General features: G+C 41.7%; 1 protein-coding gene, 1 long non-coding RNA gene and 1 other non-coding gene across 3 annotated transcripts in view; 2 read left to right on the top strand and 1 right to left on the bottom strand.

The window, feature by feature from the left end:
* Positions 1-10,807, bottom strand: part of Clic5 (chloride intracellular channel 5) — a 99,807-nt gene extending 89,000 nt beyond the window's left edge. The window contains exon 1 of the mRNA XM_047558025.1: positions 10,188-10,807. Coding sequence (XP_047413981.1) covers positions 10,188-10,250 — 63 coding nt within the window. The 5' untranslated portion in view covers positions 10,251-10,807. The remainder of the gene's footprint in view (positions 1-10,187) is intronic.
* LOC124988514 (uncharacterized) lies at positions 10,521-21,693 on the top strand. Its single transcript, XR_007109437.1, has 3 exons — positions 10,521-10,796; positions 12,547-12,660; positions 18,795-21,693. It is a non-coding gene; the product is annotated as an uncharacterized LOC124988514 (long non-coding RNA).
* Positions 13,708-13,809, top strand: LOC124989813 (U6 spliceosomal RNA). Its single transcript, XR_007109631.1, has one exon. It is a non-coding gene; the product is annotated as a U6 spliceosomal RNA (small nuclear RNA).
* Positions 21,694-22,916: the final 1,223 nt, after the last annotated feature.

Raw genomic sequence — 22,916 nt, 5'->3', positions numbered from 1 at the left:
AAGACAGACAGTACTCAGAACCCTTCATCCAGACAAGAAAGATCCGAGGCATTTGGGATAAGGGTCCACAACCATATGGCTTGCTTGGTTTCTGAGGCAAATTGCAAAGACATTGTCAGTCCTAAAGTTTATGCTATGACTATAAAATGCCACACGACCCAAACATGAAAATGAATCAAAGGCAGGGAGACCCCACCCCTTCACCTACTGTGTTTACTGAGACTTTGCTCATTGTCAGCATGAGGGAGTAGAGGTGGGCATTGTGGGGAGAGAAGCCTTGGGCTGAATCAAGAAACTTCTATCTGTTGCCATGGCAACCTCCTAAATTGGATTCTTAAGAGAAAGTAACTGGGACAAGGTTTTCACTTCCCCTGTATTCTAGGTAATGGGTTCTCAGCTGGACTCCACTCACTGCGCCTCTCCCCCTCCATCACCTTTCCTGCTGTCTCCACACTCTGATCCTTGTTTCTTTCCCCTTACCATTGATCATTGATAAACAGAAGTGAAAAGACATCACCTCAAGGTCCACCGTGGTGGATACAGGGTGCAGGGTCACACGGCAGCACCAAACTTCTCCATGCCACAGACTCTGGGGGACCAAGACACATTGTGAAGATCTCCCACTTCAAAATTCACCTCCTCAATGCAGCAGGCCGGAGCCCCATGTTTAGACAATCAAGCACTTTCCTCTTTTAAAATGTGATTTCTCCACAGGCAGATAGAAACATATGCAATCTTCTATATTACAAATAAAAATCCAAGTTGCTCAGCTTGCTGTCAGAAATGCCTCGTGATCCAATCTGCCATGGTCTGAATGTATTTCCCCCAAATTCAGATATGAAGCCCAATCTCTGAGGTGATGGTATCACACGGTGGACATTTATTGGAAACTGTTAAAGCACAGTCCTCTTTCTTTACTCCTTCTCCATGTTTCCTCTTCTGGGACCTATTCATTCAACTGTAGCTCTAAATAGGAGTGCGAATCCACATCACCTGTCCTGACCATCCTCATTCTCAGTTCTGATTTTCCAGTACTGTAATGAACACCCACACCTGATTGGTCTGCCCATGCTTCAAACAAAGCAATTCTAAAATAGATTTTTTTCATGACCATCAACTCTCTTCCTCACAGTCTTATTTCTATCATAAATCCACCAGATTTTATGTTAAAAGGAATTTTAAGGCTCAGTTAGTTAGTTGATCTGCACTCAATCCATTTATATCTTAGACAAAAACTGTAAGGAAAAATGCAGCTCCGCTGGGGACCCACGGTAGCTCCAGCCCCTCCAACGGAACTGGCGCTCCGTATGGCCATCTCAGTTGCGGCTCAACTACAGCTCCCAGAAGTCCACGATGGACACAGGGCCTCACGCAAGAGACTTTATTATGTGGACGACTAGCGCGTGTGCTCCGGGGTTGGAAAAGAGAAAGATGGCGTGGACGCTTCTCCCAGATATTGGAATCTCCCGGGCTGGAAGGAACCAATAGCAGAGGAGAATACTTGCAAGCTGACTGATGAACCAATAGCTAGCTAGCATGTTCAGACTGACAAGCTAGGACATAATGTGGGAAGCAGGAAATGGCTGTAGCGTAGGCCAGAAATTCCTGTAAGTAAGAGGTGGGCAGAGCACAGATTGACAAGTGGTTGGGAGGCAGGGAGAAATGGCTGCACCTGAAAGGGCAGGGTATCTGCTTTGTATTACAATAAGAGTCAAGCCCACCAATGGTATCACCATTCCAAATGTGGAAACTATGCTCTCCAGTACCACAAAACTACTGAATCTTACCTTCTGATGTCCTTCATAACTTGCACAGGCCTCTTTCAACGTGTGTACCTAACGTTGCATCCACTCTCCTGCAGCACATTCTGCCTTTCAAACCTATTTGGCCTCACAGTGAACTGCTGATAGGACCACTGTGTATCCTCTATATTGGCCTCTGCCTTGAGGATCTCCTTATTCTAATGGTTATGGTGAGCATGGCCACAACAGCACAGCTGAGTTCTCTCCCTTCACTCCATCCAGCATGTATCCCAAAACGATAGATTGTGAATTTATCTCATCAGAGGCAGTCAGACTTGATGACTTCTACAGGTTTACCCAAATCAGAAATTCCATAGTTTTATGATTATTGATCTCATTTCATAAGGGGAAACTTAAAGAAACTCCCCAAACTAGCAAGTGACACAGTAGGACCTGGAACCCAGGTTCCCTTACTCTGAATTCATTGATCTTCCCAGTACATCATGCAGCCCAGCATATGAATCTTCCTAAACATGGAACACAACAGTCTGCTCCTGTGTAGATCTTCCCTTTACTCCCCAACAAGGGCGCAGAAGCCTCCTATCTGCCATTCAAAATGGGTTCCTGTTGTCTTTTATTTTGTTTAGTTTTGTGATTCATTTCCAATGGCTCCATTGAATATACCACTTCCTCTAGCCAAATTCATGTACCCATTGACCTTGAACTCCCTTACCCCGCTGTCTTTGCTGGACCCAACGTGGTTTTCTGGTGTTAGCTACCTCTGTGAATACTGATCATTCTTAAAGGCACAACTCAAGTCCTATATCCCCATCTATTAGACCTGGGGACCTCAGTTGGGCCACACTGGTCCCTTCATCTGTACCCCTCATTTTGTACCCTAACGCTCACGTGGCACTAATACATTTGCATGTCTACTCTTCTACTCCACAGTGCTGAACTGCCAAGACCCCGTCTTCCCTTGATCTCCCCTCCCTGCTTCAGCTTACAGAGCCTGGCACAGAGTGGGTGCTTCATAAACATTTTTGCTAATTGGTGAATCGATTATCTTCGATCCTCTAACTCCCTAATTTCTTTATCTTTTTCGGGTCTCTTTTTTGCATAGCTTTTAAAATTGCTTGTCACTCCTTCATTATTTTTTTTGAAAAATTACAAGGGAAGAAGAGCACATTAGAGAGTGAGGAAGAGAGAGAGAAGGTCAAAAGCATTCCTTCCCTCCCTTTCCTGGTTTGTCAATCTGTGAGCCTATTTGTCTCAGCCGCCTCCATCCTGCGAAGTGCGTGTTTCAAGTGGTGCCTGGGGCTCATCTTGCCCTTTGATGCCCCACTGCCTAGTTCATTCTTTTTACTCAGGGTCTGAGCCACTGGTTTTCAGTCTTTGCCAAATCTCAGAATGACCTCTGGTAGCTTTAGAAGGATACAGTTCCCAGAGCCTGACCCCAACCTCCTGAATCTCTTGGGGCAGGACCTGGATATGTAAAGATTTACTGTCTTTCTCATGCTTGGAAAACTGAGACTCATATCTCCATTGTTTACTATGACTGCTACAAAAAATATGACTCTAAGAATTTTTCTGTGCCAACTGGGCACAGTGGTACATACCTAAAATCCCAGTGATTCAGGAGGCTGAGACAGGAGAATCACAAGTTCAAGGTCAGCCTCAGCAATTTAGCCAGACCCTCAGCAATTTAGTGAGACCCTGTCTCATAAATTAAAAAAGAAAAAAATCTTCCCATGCCAGTTGAGCTAGAGGGTTCTTTCAGAGGTTGACAACTCCATTTACTTTTAGAGGGAAAGATTCATTTTACTTCTGACAGCAGATTATTTCATTTATCCTTAATAAATTTCATATTTCAGAACTCGGATACTCCCTGAAGGAAAATAAAAGTCATTCAGGGAATTGACAAAGAAATATCTCCAATACCACACTTGAGATTTCATCTCTCTCCAGGTAGAATGGCATTTATCAAGAATACAAGCAACAATAAATGTTGGTGAGGATGTGGGGAAAAAGGCGCACTCATACATTGCTGGTGGGACTGCAAATTGGTGCAACCACTCCAGAAACCAATATGGAGATTCCTCAAAAAACTAGGAATGGCACCACCTTTTGATCCAGTTATCCCACTCTTCAGTATATACCCAAAGGACTTAAAATCAGCATACTCCAGTGACATAGTCACATCAATGTTTATAGTAGTTCAATTCACAGTAGCTAAGCTATGGAACTAACCTAGGTGCCTTTCAACAGATGAAAGGATAGAGAAAATGTGGCATGTATACACAATAGAATATTAGTCAAAAAGAAGAATGAAATTATGGCATTTGCCAGTAAATTGAAGAATCTGGAGACTATCATGCTAAGTGAAATAAACCAATCCCCCAAATCCAAAGGTATATGGTCTCTCTGATATGCAGATGCTAACATACAACAGGGGGTGATGGAATAGAAATGCAGAAGATTAGACAAAGGGGAATTAAGGGAAGGGAGTAGGAGAGGAATAGGAAAGATGATTCTGACAGAACTTTCCTTTGCTCATATATGAATACACCACAGTGAAACTCTACGTCATGTACAGCCACAGACTGGGAGCCTAATTAGAATAAGTTATACTGCATGTTTGTATAAATAAGTTAAATTATATTCTACTGCCATATATAAGTAAAAGAACAAAAAGAGAAGAAATTTCACTGATAATTAGAACAGACCCCTCAGGATGCCTGGGTGGACAGTCCCCTTCTACAGACCCACACCTTCAGGAAGCTCATGGTTATGTCTATTTTCTCTGAAAGTACCTATGAATATGTAGAGCTGGGAAGTTGTTGGTGAGGAGGAGGAAAGATCTGCAAAAAAAATCAGGGTTCCCCCCTGTACCAAAGGACCTGGACTCCAGAATCTTCTTCCTTACCCAAGTTATTGGCAGTTATCAGGTGAGCCTGGGAAGTCTTCCCCAGTGCCCAGTGACAGAAAAGAAAACAAATGGCATCCCAGAGGACACAGCTATGTGGGAGATTCCTTGGATGAGGGAGTAAATGACAGGAGGAATCATCTTTCAGAATCCAATGATGGGTCAGGGATCTGCACTGACCCTGTGGTCACACCAACTATGTTAGTTCTGACAATGGCTTCTGCTGGCCTCCAGCTCAGTCTGAGGCAATCAGAGCCAGTGATGGCTAACCTGTGCTCTAGCTGCCCTTGGTCTGCATTCTGGCTCCAGCAGTGAGACAGGATCCAGTGGGCCTAAGCTCTGACTGCTCATGCACATCAAGGGAGGGAAGTTCAAGGGCTTTGCTTTCACTGATTGGGACACAGGGGCTATAGAGGAGGCTCTTCATATATCCTAGATTCATATGTAATGCTCAAACCAACCCCAAGAGATACGTACTACAGTTATTAGCATTGCAATGCTAAGAAACTGACCCAGAGATGTCAGTCTGCAGCAGCTCACACCACTGATAAGCCACAACCTAACACCCAATGTCACACTCTGCTATCATTAACATGGGCCCAGCATCTGGTAAGTCAAAGGGAACCAAGAATGAAGAGTTTTGACCTGATAGTCTAACCAGAAAGACTCTGCTCTAACTGGAGAGAGCCAACAAATACTCTGAGAGACACACAGCTCAGCAGGGAGGCAGGAGCTGACACCACTGCAGACCTACAGTCACTCCCACACCCTGCCAGGGCACCTGAGTGAGCATCTTTGACCTTGGACACTAGCATTCTGTGGATGTATTACTGGAAAGGAAGCACTCACTGACAAAGCAGGGCAGGTGGATTTGTGTATTGGCTCATTAACTGCAGGTCAAAACCTGGAGATGGTGGGGAAGAAAAACAGTAGCTTAATAGGATGGAGGGAGCATTAAAAACTGGATGAGCTCATGCTTAGGTGAGCTGCCCAAGGTGACCCGGCAGACAGAGCAGCTTGGGTACACAGAGGGAACATCACAAGTTTGATCCTGTCTGTTCTGGAAATCAGATGACTGCATCATGGGTCCCCATGATTGACTTGCACCCTATACCACTGTCAGGGTTTTTTGAGTCACTTGGTAAAGGAAACAACTAGTCATTTCCATCAGACAATCAGGAGGACATGTTTTTATTTCCCCAACACTGAACGGATGATTATTTGACTAGACCGACCCCACGCACTGATTGTTCTGGAGTTCTGTGGATAGGACTTACTGGTCCGTCAGCATTTGTTAACTGAGCACCAACTGGGTTGAGCTATCAACACTCCTGATCAGGATGCCCTGAAGCCATCAGAAGTTTTGGACACTAATCTGCACCAGTAAGGACACCCATGTCAGCCGTGGCAGAAGCTGCCTGCCATCAGCCCCACCTCTGATGATGCCTCAGAGGCTTTCCACCAGGGCTGCACACTGGAGTCACCCAGGGGGAGCGGTGAAAATCCACTTCTGGGCCCCACCCACAGAAACCCCAAAGTAATTGCCTGGGGAACAGCCTGGCATCAGGAGTTTCAAAATCCCCTAAATAATTTGAATATGTAGCCAAGGTTGAGAGTCACTGGCTTCCGTCGAAACCCAGCTCCTTGGCCCCAGGAGAGGTTTATAGGGAATTTGTCCACCATGGTCACATTGCTATGGTGGTTGTGTCTGGGTCTTAGGGAGGTGACTGAAAGTGGAGGAGGCAATACAGATGGGAGGAACACCCTTGATCTAACATACTCAGCACATCCTGTGTTTGTCTTCCCAAATTGCTTTTGGTTTTGCTTTTACTTCCTTGCTGGTTTTGTCTTGTAATAAACCACCCTCACTACCATTATGCAGTCTCTAACCTGTTGCCTTCCCTTTCTGATCAAAGTCTAAGCTTCATATGATCTCACTGATTTCCCATCCCTGAGAGTAAGGAAGAGGTCAGGCCTTTGTTCCCTGGTGAAAATCAGGAATCTGCAGATCCAAAAGAGTTCCATCTGCCACCACACTCACATCACGACTTCAGCCAAGGTGCTTACAGCAATTTTCAACTTACAAACTTATATGTTCTCATAGAATCCTTATGACAAGTCCTGTGTGACAGTATTTTCCTAACCAGAGTGACCATACATTCTGATTTACTCCAAACAATCCTGGGTTACACCTGTTGTCCCAGACCAATTATTGGCAGCATTTCTTTTACTTCCAAACTGTCTTAGTTTGGACAATGGGTTATCTGCTCACCTTATTTATAACCATATCTTGTTTTAAGAGGGGGCTCTAAAGTCTCATAAAAGTTAAATAATTTGTTCAGAGTCATTGAACTAATTAGAGGCAGAGATAAGACTTGAACTCAGATCCTGTGTCTCCAAATCTTTGCCCCATCTGCAGGTATTATGGCACATTAGAACCAGAGCTTATCTGATCTAATCTTCCTCAATATAAATCAAGAAACTGAAGATGTAAGGAAGCTATCCCTTTAAGTCCCTGTTGGAATGTTCCTTGGAATTTGGAGAGCATGACAGTCTCCTTGACAGAATTTTATAAACACATTAGGGCAGATTAGCATATTATAAATCATCATCATCATGGATGACACTTGAAAGCTGAACTTGTCAAAATAAGGTGCAGGGAGTGACATACGTGCATTTGGAAAGGATCAGGAAGTTCAGATTCTGAACTGCTACCTTTGAGAACTGAATCTGAATGCTGTTTGCTGTCTATCTCTGGGCATTTCACACACCCTCTCTGAGCTCGGGTGTTGTTCAACTAGAAAATGGGACTACTCGTCATTCTTGTTTCCTTGAACTGTTACAAGGAGACAAACTGCAGCTCACCAAATGCTCTGACAACATCAGGTCTCACAAGCTCCCTGTGAGTCAGGTTTATGAGTTTGCTTCCTTTTTCAACATTAGCGAATCAATCCTCATAAATGAGGATGTTGAGGACCAAACGAGATAAAAGAACTTGCTGCACAAGTCCTAAAATGCTGCAGCTCATTGTTATTATTATCATTATTATTAATGTTATTATCAGTAATAGTAACAGATAAAGAACTATCAACTGATAGGGGAGAGGATCACAGGTCCTTGAAACTGACTGGGAGACCTTGATTTAGAATGGGGGACCCAATGGGCAGACTGAGTTGGGGATCCTTTAAGGGAGTGTTGAAAATGACCAACACCAGGACTCTGGGTGGAGCCTGCTGTGCCTGGGAGACTTCACAGAAACCCACAGGCCCTGACCTGCAGAAAGCACCTCCATTACCTGACACCATCCGCAAGAAAGGCTTTTTCTTAATGGGCATCATACAACTTTGAGAGACTTTAAACTTGGAGAAAGGCTGATTCTGCAAATCAGGATATTGCTTCCCTAAAATGACACAGTCCAAGGCCTGGACAGCATCTTTAGTTCACAATATTTCCAGTCTCTACTTGTCCCCATTTATGGTAACACTAAACAGGAGTCAAACAAACAAACAAACAAATAAAAAAAAAGAAAGAAAAAAGAAGTGGAAAGGATGGGATCAAAACAGCTTTTCTATCTAATTTTTTGTTCCCCCCATCAGTTTGGTCTAGGAACTGGCCATGAAAGTCTGCCTGATTCTCTCAGATTACTTTCCTTTAGGGAGAAAAAAAAAAAAAAAAATGACAACACAAGTGTTTTAGAATTCTTTGAGAGGAGTACTCGGATCTAAGAAGTGAGCTTTTTATATAAATCTCCAAAGCTGCCAACATGAAATTCCAAAGGGGCAGGTAGAGTTGGTCTCCACGCCTAGCAGTGGGGCAAAGGGCTCCAATGCCTTTAAAGAACCAATTTGTGTTTCAAATATCTCTCAGGAACTTGACACCTTGAAGCTACCTCCTCCCAGGGAATCTGAGTAAGTCCTAGAATAGCTTTCTTAAGGAGAGTACCAAGGCTCATCGCTTTGTGAAAGCTCTGCCTATTCATCCGCTGGGCTGCAAGCCTGAACTCTGGGGTTCAGGGTGCCCCCTTCCCACCCCTACCGCTCAACACTAAACAGCCAGGGAGGGGATGTGACCTCTTTCATTACCTGGTCCTGCCAGACTGGAAATCCTGCATAGAGGGGATCTAGAAATCAAAGGAGGGCACCCTGGGGAGAGACTAGGCTGAGGAAGGCAAGTGTCACTAAATGAGAGGTGTAATTTTGAATAGGAAACATAAAGAATGTAAAACCCAGCAGGGAAAACTTTTGTGATAGGCTGGGACAATGGAGACAGATCACTTTGCAAGCACGCAATAAATCACAACAGGTCATATAGAAATTCATTTTTGGATTACAAAGGTAGCAAAGACCAAAAGATTGTTATTAGGTTTATGTAGACCTTAAACTTTCTGCAAAACAAACAAACAAAAAACTATTTAACTGGCTTGTAAAGGAGAACCGTTTGGGAAAATAACCGCCCCATCCCCTCCACCAGCACCAAGAACTCCTCAGCTATCCGAATATTTCTAGAGAACTTTGCATTCAAAAAGGTTTATCCCCTTTTGTGAAAGGTCTCTGCGCTCAGGCAGCTTGGAGACTCCCCTCCCCCAAGTCCAGACGGCTCTTTCTGCCGGCCCTGGAGGCCACACTCCTGCGGCCTCAGGTTTCTCGGCTTCTGCAGTGTCGACAGAGGACTGATCAAGTGTTTCTTTCTCATTACGCCAGATCACGGGAAAACGCTGCCTCGACTTCCATCCTTCCTCCTATAGGTTGCAAATGAAATGCAGCAGGCTTTGACATTAACTGCTGCTGCCCAAGGAGCAAGGCGGCTTAATTTAATTTTGCACTGCCTTCCTTTATCCCAGTCTGTCTGGATGACCGCGAGGTTTCCCCGTCACCAAACGCTTGGCGTTTCCCGAGACTACCCTGCATAATCTTGATTATGACAGTAATAATAACTTCAGGGAATGGGGTGTTCATTTTCTGCTCTATAAGTCACAAAGCAAGAAAATATCTTCATTTCCTTCGGTTTTATTTTAGTGACTCTGAGTAAAGAGAGGAAGAGGATTTTAAGAAATGTTATTTTTGCTTTGCCAAAGATAACACCAATATTATATCAAATATTCTATCAATAATGTTTCCTTCTCTCTCTTTCCCCTCCTCCTCCCTCTTATAGAAGCCAGGTTCCTGCCTTGTCCCTACAACTGGAGACATCCTTCAAGACCAGTCAAAAGCCCGCCCTGTAGGACTTGGGACCTGCACTGATGACCGCCGGTCGTGCGGCGGGTTTGACAAACTGCTGGCCAACTCTCCAAGAAGACAGTCACCTGCCACATTGCCCCTCACTCCATTCCGCCCTGGAGCCCCGCAGCGAGGCGCTGGCCTACAGATAGGCCACCCAAGGGACCTCAAGGGCCCTGGACTGCCCTCCTTGGGGAGGATACGGAGTCCTGGCGCGATCTGCGCCCAGGCACATGAGTCCGCGCCCGCGTGAGCCGGGCTGGAGGCGCTGCAGGTGATGCGAGCGCGCGGACGGCGACCTACCTTCACAAAGAGCTCTATCTCGGGGTGCCTGTCGTCCCCGTTAGCTGTCGCCGAGTCTGTCATGCCGTCGGCGCCCGGGGCCACCGTCCCGAGCCGGAGAGGCGCCACCTCTGCAGCTCCGAGGCCAAAGCTCCGCGCTCCTGCTCCTGCCCAGCGGGGCCTCTCTTCAGGGCGGTGTTTAATTTTTTTTTTTTTTAAACCATCTATTTCCCTAGCTGAGGCAGTCGGTGTTTAGAGATCTGTGTCCCAGGTGATCACATGAGAAGGGCTGAATCCAGGAGGGGGCAGGGGGCTAAGGGGAAAGGCAGGCTAAGGGATGACAACAGGTCCTGGGAGCAACAAGTGCGGGGCTGCCGGGAGGTGTCACAGGATCCGCGACTGTCAGCGATCCCGCAGCGGCAGCCAACGCGCCCAAAATAGCCCGCGGCCGGGGGCGGGGTCTGCCCGGGCGGGGACCGAGTGGGGGGGACCACCTGGGAGCTGGGCCCCAGCACCGCCCCACGATCCAGCGCGGGGGAAGCCACGGACGAGGAGGCGGTGGCTCTGCCACAGGAGGATGTCCCGGGGAGGATAATGAAGGCAAAGAGAGGGAGAAGAGGAAGGAGAAAGGTTAGCAGAAGAGGAAAGGAGGGGCGGGGAGGGTCTCTCGTTTTGTTTCTTCCATTTGGCGCTTAGCTCCTCCGAGTTACTCCACCATCTGCATCACACACTCGGAAAGCTCTTCGGTTTTACCAGCAATGCTTAGGGCAGGGAGGCGCAATGGGCAACGAAGCAGAGAGGAAAAGGACTTCTGGGACAGGAATTTGTCGTCCTCCTGCTGAGTAAATAGACGATAGGGCAGGGGTGGCATGTAAGGCAGAGGGGCAAGCCAGCCAGGTCAGGTGCGGTCGCAGCGGCAGAGGGAGCCAAGGATTCACGTCTTTCAAACTTCTGGATTTTTTTTAGCTTCTCCTTTCACCTTTTCTTTTCTCTTTTCTTTTCTTTTCTTTTCTTTTCTTCTTTCCTTCCTTCCTCCCTCCCTTCCTCCCTCTCTCCCTCTCTTTCTTTCTCCTCTTCCCCATCTTTTCTATTCTTATTACACTTACTCTTTTTTGTTTTTTAGTGAAGTATCATGCATACTGGGAAAATGAACATTTATACGTGTACACTTAAATGAATTTTCACAATCTGAACCCACCCATGTAACCAGCATAGATGAAGAAATAAAACGTTAGCTATACCCCAGAGGTTCTTCTCTCCTCTCTACTTCTCATCCTTCCTTCCTTTCCCCACTAGGACACAACACAGGGTATTTTTGCCTGGAACCTTTGTGCTGGCTTCTTTTGTTGGTTATTACCTTGGTGAGACTCATCCATTGTGCTGTGTGTAGTTGTAGATCATCCATTTTCACTGCTGCAACTTATTTATTCAGTCTTCCTTTAATAAATATTTGCATAGTTTCCAGTTAATGAATACCATGGATACTTATGCTGTGAGCATTCTACCTATCAATATCATTTCATTGGATTCCTGGATGCTTTTCTCTTGGAAATACACTTAGAAGTATGATTGCTGAATCAGAAAACATGAGAATGTTCTTGATAAACACTTTGGTATGGTTTTCTAAAGTAATTGTACCAATATACATTCCTACCCCTTGTTTCTTTTAAAAATAGTTGCTAAGTCTTTGCACCCAGAAGCTGGTCAACTTCTCTTTATTTTCTTTGCCTTCTCTTCAGTTCATTTCATTTGTGTTCTGTCTTGCCTTACTTATAAATACATACTGTTTCACAGCTTTATGAGAAAAACACTAACTGGCTAATAAGAAAAAAAAGGAATAGTACTAACTGTGTGTCAGAGAAATACACTGAGTACTTTGTATGCCTTTACTTGTTTAATCTTTACAAATAGTGTTATTAGCCTGATTCGACAAGTGAGGAAACTGAGGCATGGAGTATTTAAGTAACTTGCCCCTAGCTATCCAGCTAGGAAATGGCAAAGTCAGAATCCAAAGGCAGACAAGCTGAGCCTGTGATCTCAAATACTCTATCAACTGCTTCTCTCCAACGTAGTGTATATGTGTAGGTCACCTGACAAAGACATGGGCCTGATCTTAATGGAGATTAAAATCCATTTCAGGATAATACATGAAAGGAAAACTGAGGCTGCCACATGATAGGACAGGTGGAGGTGCTATTGTTTGGATCTGAAATGTCCCCCAAAGGCATATGTGTTAAAGGTTTGGTCCCTAGATCTTGGTGCTGTTGGGAAGTGGTAGAACCTTTAAGAAGTGGGGCCTAGTGGGAGAAAAAAGTTAGGTCACTGGGGGATGCCCTGTGAGATTATGGGGTCCTACCTTTCTTCTTTCTCTTTTTGTGAGCCTTCTCTACCTCAAGCTCCCACCAGGACGTACTGTGCTGCCACAGGCCCAAAGGAACAGAGACTGTGGGCTGAAACCTCCAAAAGTGTGAGCCAAAATAAATTTCTCCTTTTGGTAAGTGGATTTATCTTAGATATTTTGCCAGAATGATGGAGAACTGGCTAACACAGAGAGGCTATATGGGTTGGCATGTAGATAGACTATTTATGATGGTTGAGATGATGAGGAGGAAAGGCATCATGGAGCAAAAGGCACTTTGGCTGAAACTTTCTGAATGGTCAGACATCTGACAGAGAAGTGGACAAAGTGTTCAGATCACCATTTATGGCAGGCAGTTTCCCAATGGATTCCACTTGCAAATTACTGAAGAAAGTGTCACCAACCCAACTTGCAACCCTCGGGTATACTACAGTTTAATCAAGGTGAGATTTAATTGCTCCCCTTCTCCTTGATTTCAGGCTTACATCACCAAAGTCTTTAGATAAACAGTCACCTTCAGAGCTGTGCATTCCGAGCCAATGACTACATACTCCAGGGAAGGACCAAGGCTGCAGAGGGAGGCTGTGCCTTCACCGTGTGATGCACACTCATCATTCCCCTGCACTGGCATGTGGACAACATTTGTAATAGCAGTGCAGCAGAAGCAAATAAAATTACAGGCATAAAATGCCTTTGAGAGTTTTTTAAAAATGAAAAATGCTTTATAGGAATTTTATAGATCATATTCTCAGCTATGACCTAAGCAATGTGTGGCATGACCTTCCTTTCCTTAACCTCAAATCTGGCAGAGTTAACTTTCACTTTATCTTCTCCAAATATCTACAGTTCCCTTTTAATCACAATTTCTAGAAAATACCTCCAATTTATATATCTCTGCAGATAACTGAGAACACTGATATTATAAACCTCTTGTAAAAAAAAAGCTGTATTGACTATCAACTAATTCTGTGCATATTTCTAGTTTTAATTATATATTATGCTTTAGTCCAAGATAAAAAGACTTTATTTTTGTACCCTTTACTGTCAAAGCATAATTGGTTAGAGTTAATTCTAACTCTGTACAGAAAAAAAATGTATTTCTTATTTTAACTGATTATTTCACAAATTTGATGCAAAATTTAGATATGTCTTTATTAGGAAAATATTGAAAAAACACTTTAAGTTCTATCTTTGACAGCACATATACTAAAATTGGAACCATATAGAGATTAGCAAAGCCCAAGTGAAAGAATAATATGCAAATGATATAATATCCATATTTTCATATGACTGTTAAAAGCAAAATTTATTACTTACCTGGTGGGTTTTTGGTATATTTAGATTCAATAAAAAATAATCAAGCATAAAGTGATTTATATAGTTGTAGGTTTATGTGCTTCACTTGAAATGGATTAACTGCTAACTATCAGTGGAAGGAACAAAGTTAGGGATACCTATTGTAACCCCCTAAAGAAACAACTACTTAATTATACAAAGAGATACAGAAAAATGCTAATAGATAAGTTAAAGTTGAATGGCAAGAAATATTTAAATATTCTAAAAGTCGGGAAAGGGAAACCAGAAAAGAAACTGAAAATGAATAGTAAAATGATCTTCCTGAATCCAATATCAGTACTTACACTAAATATAAGTGATCTAAGTATGTCTATTAAAAAGTGGAGATTTAATTAAAAGGATAGAAGAGTTAAACTTGCCATGCAAACCCTACTCAAAAGAAAACTAGTGGGTATGTTAATATCAACCAAAATAGACTTCAGAACAAGGAAATTATTAGGGATAAAAAGCAATATTACATAATAATGAAAAAGTCAACTCACCAAGAAGATATGACAACCTTAAACATGTATGTACAGAATAACAGAGCTTTAATATATATGAAGCAAAAACTGATAAAACTAAAAGAAGAAACAAACACACAATTACAGTTAAAGATTGCAAGTCTACCCTCTTGGTAATTGACAACACAAGCTAAAAATCATCAAAAACATAGAGGACCTAAAATAACACTATCACTCAACTTCACATAATTAACAATTATGGAACATCCCATCCAATCTACAATAATATTTATACTATTTTCAAGTGTACATGGAAAATTCATCAAAATAGATCACATTCTGGGTCACAAAATGCATTTTTTTAAATTTAAACTGTAATCATACAAATTATGTTCCCTAACCATAATGGAATCAAGTAGATCAACAACAGAAAGAAACTTTCTAAATGTTTGGAAATAACAACACACTAAGATATTCATTGATCAACAAGGAAGCCTCAAGGATAATTGGGCACTATTTTGAATTAAATGTAAATGAACACACAACACATCAAATTTTGTAAAATACAGCTACTATAGCTCCTGGAGGGAAATTCATACAGGAAACACTTATTTTGTAAAAGAAAAGTTCTCACATCAATAACCTGGCTCCACCTTGAGAATCTAGAAAAAGCATATCCAAACATATACAAAGGCAATAAAAAGAATAAAATAATAAGTGTAAAAACAGAAATTAATTAAATTGGAAAAAAAGGTAAAACAATGGAGGAAAGCAATGAAACCAGAAGCTGGTTTTTGAAAAAAGAGCAATAAAATGGATAAATATCCAGCTAGATTTTACCAGGAGAGAGAAAAGATAGATGTTACTAATATCAGGTATTTAAAAAAAAACAGGCAACAAACTCCATAGACATAAAAAGATAATAATACCAGAAACAACTCTCTGTACATAAATCAGACCACTTAGATGAAATGGGCAAAATCTTGAAAGACACAAATTAACAAAACTGACTCAAGAAGAAGTAGGTAACTTGTATAGTCTTTTATCAGTTAAAGATATTAAATTCATAATTGAAACCCTCAAACAATAGCAACAAAAAACCTCTAGGCCTCAGATGTCTTCATTAATGAATTGTACCAAATATTTAAGAAAGAATAACACCAATGACATGCAATCTCTTCCAGAGGAGAAAAGAGGAGGAAACAGAGGACTTGTATGAAGGATCTGTAAGGAATTTTTACAACTCAAAGATAAGAAAACAAACTAATCTAAAAAAAAAAAAAAAAAAAAAGGAAAGACAAAGGTCCAAATAGACACTTTTCCAAAGAAGACTACCAATGCAAATAAGCACATTACAATATGCTCAGTATCATTCAATAGAGATATGCAAGGCAAAGGAGACATACTACGTTGTATCTTTTTAGAATGGCTAAAATATATACTCCTGACAATCTGATGTGTTAGCAAGAATGCAGAGCAATTCTAACTCTCCTACATTGTTGGTAGGAGTGCAAAATTGTATAGTCATTCCGCACAACAGTTTGGAAATTTTATATGAAGTCAAGTGTATAGTAACCATATGACCCATTTATGGTTTCTTGGGTATTTATCCTAGAAATGAAAATTTATGTTCCTACAAAAACCCATATGTAAATGTTTACAGCAGTATTGTTCATAATTGTCCCAAACTGGAAATCACCTAAATGTCCCTCAATGGGTAAGTGAATAAACAAATTAGAATACATCTCTGCATTGGTATACAACTTAGCAATAAAAAAGAATGAAGTGTTAGTAGATGTAAAACAGCCAAATCTCGAATGTACAATACTAAGTGAAAGAAGCCAATCTCACAAGTCTGCATATTGTATGGCTTCACTTAGATGATATTCTGGAAAAGAAAAAAATATAGATCAGTGGCTGCCAGGATTTGGATAGGGGAGGATTCGATGGCAAAGGGGTGGCAGGAAGGAGATTTTTAAGTGCTATAACTGTTGTGTATCCTGTTTGCAGTGGTAGTTACATGGATCTCTATGTGTGTAGAAACATATAGAAATGCATACCAAACAAGTGAATTGTCTATATGTTAATTTTTAAAAATGATCAAAATCCTTAAATAATATTTTAAAAATGTAGACTCACCAGTTTCTATTTTCATATTCCCCTTTCCATACATTCTTGCTTCAAATCTCTAATATCAGTTCTCATCTTACTATTAACTCCAGAAATGTAAAAGAGATCTCTAGTCCATGAGGCTTAGTTCTCCTAGTTCTATCTGAGCAAATAAAAATAACAACAAAATAAAATAAGTGTATTTAGACTGAGCAAGTGTGTGTGTGTGTGTGTGTGTGTGTGTGTGTGTGTGCAAAAGGACATATACTGCAATATAATGATCCTTATGGGGACACTGTTCTAGAAATGCCCACCCTACCTACCCAGTTAGGAGCACAGCCTATCACAAGTTTCAAGCCACAACTTTTATGCTCCCAATGGCATTTAGTTGTGCCCATTCACTCTGCCCAGAGGTAGCAACTATTTTTCATGAGAATTTAACTAGGTTGTCTCCCCTTTACATTCTCTACAAAGGATCTCTCGGACAATCCCAAGGACTTGAAGTTTAAGTTGAGGGAACTGGCATATTTTGATGACAGCTGCAAAAGCAGAGGTCACAGTGTATCTCTATGAGAGGGTGAAGTGGGTGCAGATGGAGGGAGCTGAGTGCTGGAGGGCTCCCTTTGGCATGAGGTCATAAGTCGAGCTGTGAGGAAGCAGGGGTTGGTAGCTAGTTCTTTCTATTCTTTTATAAACTGACATGCTTTTAGGTGTTCCCGACATTTCCAGGATCTTTGTCTCCACAACAATCTGCCTACTGCTGTTTAGCAAAGGGGGAGGCTGAAAGTGAGCTGGATTGAAATCAAAAATTCTTGTCAACAACCGTCACTCACCCCACTGATTCAACCTGCATTTTGGGGGTGTTTACTGTGTGCCAGGCACTGCTCATACTTTTTCTAGAACCCTCTAAGAAACATAGCGTGCCTGTCACCTTCTGATAATGAGCAGTCTCAGCTCCTGCACTATTCTTCCCCACAAGAACAGAAGCCCCTGGAGAATAGGAATCCAATTTTGTGGTTCTCTTGCATGACCTACAGAATGGAAGTTTCCCTTCCATGTCCTTGTAAATACACTGACACTGTGCTAGTATTGTGTGCATGATCAGCACATCATTGTTAACGGAATCAATCAAGCAATGAAAAACTGGCATAACTCTTATTCACAGCTTTCTCCTCTTTTGGGGGTTCTGCCCTTATATCAGTGAAATGAACTTTACAGTATGACCTTTTTGTAGATTCTAATTTCTAAACCATAGGAAAGGGTTATGTAATAAAATAATAGTTGACATTTACTAAAATTCCTCCATGTGCTGGGAGCTCTGAATCCCTTATTAGCTCACTTCATGTCCATAATAACTGGATGAGGCAGTGCTATTAATTCCATTTCACAAATAAGGAAGCAGAGACTTAAAGAGACTTAACTTGTCCGAGGATAATTACCAACAACGGACCCGGAGCTCTGACCCAGCTTTCCCATCATTAAAGCCCATACTATCAAACACCATGCTCTGCTGTACATGTGGAGTAAGATACGGCTGGAGGAGGTTAGGATGCTACTAGAGATTTAAAAACTGCTATTAATTTGGTGGAATCTGTGAATGATTAGTCTTTATAAGGAATGGATAGGCTTGAGAATTCTGGAATTCTGCTTAAACACAGAGACACCCACGAAAGAAATGAGAAAAGAAACACAGGGACCAAGTGATGGGGCACAAAAATTAAATATACACAGCCCTAGGAAAAAGAAAACCACGGAGTCAGAAGGCAGGAGAAAAGCGATCTGAGGTCATGTTCTGTTGCATCACCGTGCCGTTTTGGCAGGATTTATCATTCTGGTGATTGTCCTTACTTAATGGCCAAGCCCTTACTTTGGAGCTCTGGCAAAATCACATAAAAATATAACTATTTCACAAATACATACAAAAAGTCTTGGAAGAGACCCAAGATAAATATATGTAACATTTCTTTCAAACCCGCAGACTGTTGACTAGTATGTCTCTGATCTAACATCTGATTTTTCTTCTGGCACTAGGTCCAGCATGCCAATTAACCAGAGATGGTCCTTAATAACCAAGAAAAGGGCATGGTGGTAAAGAGGGCCAGGGCGGGGGAGAAGTGAGACAAGGGACACTGGGATGGAACAAGGAATGCTGGTAAGAGTAGAATGCATAACATTTTGAGGAAAATAGGCAGATGCCCATGGCCAAACAGATCACAGTTCTGAAATACAAGTAAACAAAAAGGTCTCAAAAATTTCCCAGGAGATCTATACCTTCTCCATTCTCTGGCTGCTCATGTTGGCGAATTCTGGGACTTGCATCAGAAATGTGTTTGAGGTCATTTGCTCTTCTTCTGGACTTAGGAGAAACCGGAACAGGACTGTGAGCTGTCACTGCATCCTGCCACCGCAAGACAGAACCTGACAGACAGCAAAGCCTACCGAGAGAAAACAGGCCAAGGTGTGGAGAGAGGAAGCCCCGAGTTCTCATGTGTCCTCTGAGTGACAGATTTCATGGTGCCTGGAACTTGACACCCCTAGAATTTTCTGTTCTAGTGGTCGGTGAAATCCCTTTTTGGCTCAGACAATCTTGAGTTGGGTTTTCTGATGTTTGCAACTGAAGACTGATGTACACATTGTTTAGAACCTACACAGAATCAAGCTGGGTATGAGGTGCTGTTTATGATAAAAAGGACCTCAGTGCTAGTCTAAGGTCGACATGAGCCAACAACACAATGATGCACTTTTAAAACTATTTTTAAAGGTGCAGATTTTCATTAAAAAACTGTATTGTTTTTGCAGGTTCTTGAGCAAAGATATGAAATGAAAGGGGAAATGTATTCAGAAATTGACAAAATTTCAGAGAAAGGCTATATGTATAGAGTTAAGGCAATTATAGATACCTGAAAAGTAAAGTAATAAGAATCATAAAATGATATTTCCATTAACTGATTTTTTTCAACAGAGATAATGTAATATAATGCAAAAAGCACTAGACCAACATGCAGAAATTCTGAATTCAAGACTTTCTAGCCCTATAATCTGGTTATACAACCTCTCAGAACCTCAGTGTCTTTATCTGTAAATTGAAGATAAAAGTTACATTCCCTGAAGTTACTGTAAAATTTAAGTAATATTATTTATCAATATACATAGCACACCTAACACAGGGACCAATCCATAAACAAAGAACAAAAGACCTATTTTCCCCAAAATGCATATAAGATAGGCACTGAGCAGAGTATTTCATAGGTAGCATCTCACTTAATCCCCCAATGTAAACCTAATAATGAGGCAGTGACTATTCTTATCCTATTTCGGAGATGAACTAGCTAATTAAGACAGATTAGCCACTCAGCTAAAAGCTTATAAAACTAGGATTTGTATCCAGGTCTGTTGGTTTCCCAAATCTTTGTACTTAATGACTCAATAAGTGAGCACTAATTAATATTATTGGCAATGTGTCTAGGTGAATGGAAGTAAAGTAAATATATAGAAATAGTAAATGCCCAGTCTGCAAATGAAGGTGAAGAACAGCTACCAGATTGTTTAAAAAAGAAATTCTCCCCCCAGGTAAAGAATGAAATGCCCTTCATCTTATTTAACTATCTCCCTGCATGGCATGAACTCTTTGAGTTACATACAAAATTACTTCCTGAAAGGTATAAGCTATTATACAATGCAAATGCATTCTTGAAAAGAGAAATAATTGATCTAACTGCAATTGTACTATTACTTTTAATGCCTGTCCTGAGGGAGCAGGATACAACATGAAAGTCCTACCCTAGAATTCTAGGAGCATCTTTGTATTTAAGTCTATTTCTTTTTTACCCCATTTATTTCCATATAAATACATCTCCCTCCAATTTAGGATCTCAAAGAAATAGAATAAAACATTTCTGTGTGTTATTATGGGATCATGGGGAGGCAGATGCAGAGGAAATTTATTTCTGTAGTGCTGAAATACATGGTTCTCTTTAATCCACATCTGGGGAGGTAGCCTTGATTCTATTTTGACATATACTTCACCCAACTGTGCAATTTTTAAATGATGTGCCAGATAGATTACTTCTACCCCCACAAAACTTAGGCGGCAGAAAATCAAAGAGTATTACTTTGAATTGTTTCAATTTCTTCCTTCTAGGAAGAAGACAGTAATATCTTGATTTGGTTAAATTCACAAACATTTCTTGGGTGACTGCTTTGTGCCAGGCATTGGGGTTGACACTGGAGATAAATTAATGAATAAGACCTAGACCCGCCATCAAAGAGCTCAGTTGACTCAGTGTCACATGTGGGGTGCTCCCAACTCTCACCCCTTTTCTAGCCAAGCGGATACAATGCATTTTTAGGAAAATACAGAAATAAAGCTCACAGTTTTGAGAAAAGATGCTCATTGCCTAAGTTTTCATAACCAGAAGGTGAGACTGCACTTGGATATACACCAGCTGCCTCACAAATGAGTCCTCTTCCATTGAGATGGTAATTTCCCAAATTATCATTTTCACATGTATTATCTACGGACCAACTCCCATACATCAGATACTCTTGGAAGCATTTAGACCTTGAGGAATAAAACAGCTGTGGACAGCCTATACTAGGGGTGGGGTCTTAGGATCCATTGTGGGAGACAGGACAAACACATAAGCAAATAGATGTATGAGTATAAATTGTGATCAAAGCTATTAAAGGAATTGATGGGCAAATATCACAGTGAGGGAACCTCCTTTGCAGGGAGGTTCATTGGGAAGCCTCTCTGAGGAGAAGACACTTAAAATCAGATTTGAAAGATGAGCAGCAGCCTGTTATTTGAAAACTGAAGGGAAAAGAGATGGAACATCGCATGAGGGACCTGGGTAGGATAAAGCACGTTGCACTGATGAACTGCAGGCCTGGCTTTAATGGCCCCATTTTATCCCTGTGAGGTCTACCTTGTGGACTCACATTTCCACTCTTCCCTATGTAACTGTTTCATACCACCTTTGTAATTTCATTAAATCTTTGGAGAAAATCAGCCCAAAAGTTTTCATTCAGTGAAGAAGTTCCAGCATAAACCAATAATGATTGCTCCACTGAATCTATGTTGAGATCGTAGCAAATCATTTAGAAGAGAATTTCTGTTTTGCCCTGTAATTTTTTTGATATCTCCAGTTAAATTCACTTTGCCAAAAGTTTGTAATGCAATCCTAGGTACAAAAAGTAATCATTATTCTAAGACACCTTTGCAGTCTACGTACTTTTTCATTGCAAGGTCCCTCACACTTGGTTTCGCTCATTGGCTACATCCACACCATGCTAGGTGGCAGAAATCTCTCCCAAGTGATTTTTTTTTAATTACATTGAGGTTAATTCAATTACATTGAACTTAATTTTTTTTTTTAACCTTAACCTAGCCATTGTTGGGGAGAGGTTTTCCTATCCCAGGGAATCACAAGATGAACCAAACTGAAGAGAGAATCAATCATTGATCTCCCATTAACACAGCACATGGCAAGTGCATCAGTGGACACTGGACTTAACATTCTTAACAAAGCCTCCCAGCACTAAGATACAAAGAGTCAAATTCAATCTAAGCTCTGCCTCACTTATAGGCATCTTGGGGAAAGTCTTCAAATGAAAGGACCCAGGGATGCAAAACAACCACCCCAATGTGGTTTAGTTGAGTTCACCGTTCAACACCAACCCCTCTCCTGTTCCTTCTCAGGTGCTCCTGCAGGTACTGAGTCAGACCCAGTGAAAGCTGGTCACACCACCCCGTTGCCCTTCCTGGGAGGCTGCAGGTGGTCAGAGCTACTCACCACTGCGTGCCCATTTACTCTCCAGTGCATAAAAATTAAGGAGTCCTGTCAAACAACAAACAGGACTCACCCTTTTCATGCACCTGTCACAAAGAAAGATGAAATACGAGAACAATGAAAGATGAAGGAGCTTGCCCACATTGTGTGCACACGTGATGATACGTCCCATGATTACTATTTGAGAATCTTTTACATATCTTTCTTCTACTATAAGCCTTGGGTGCCTTGAGGGAGTACATAGTCCACTCTCTCTCCCTCTGTCTTTATTGAGGAGACTTCTTCTTTTTCTTTTCTTTTCTTTTTTTTTTTTAAGAGTGGTTTTAGGTTTACAGAAAAGTTGAGCAGAAAATATAGAGTTCTCCTATGTCCTTTGCTCCCTCTGCCCCCACAGGCACAGCCTCCTCTAGTGACCCCACACCACAGTGGTACGTTTATTACAATTGATGAACCTACAGTGACACATCAGAGTCACCTGAAGCCCACCATTTACCTTAGGGTTCTCTCTTGGTGTTGTATATTCTAATTTTGGACAAATGAATGCTTTGTACCTATGGTTACAGTATCATACAGAGCATTGGCACTGCCCTAAAAATCCTCTGGAATCCACCCATTCATCCTCCCTCCTGCCTCGCTTCTTAGTTTTGCTTTTTTTGAAGTACCCTGTCGTTGGAATCAGAGAGACTACCGC

The sequence above is a fragment of the Sciurus carolinensis genome, chromosome 7, assembly GCF_902686445.1.
Source record: "Sciurus carolinensis chromosome 7, mSciCar1.2, whole genome shotgun sequence".
NCBI classification, from domain to species: Eukaryota; Metazoa; Chordata; class Mammalia; order Rodentia; family Sciuridae; genus Sciurus; species Sciurus carolinensis.
The sequence above is the reverse complement of the archived record's forward strand: the minus strand, read 5'-3'. Positions and strand labels throughout refer to the sequence as shown.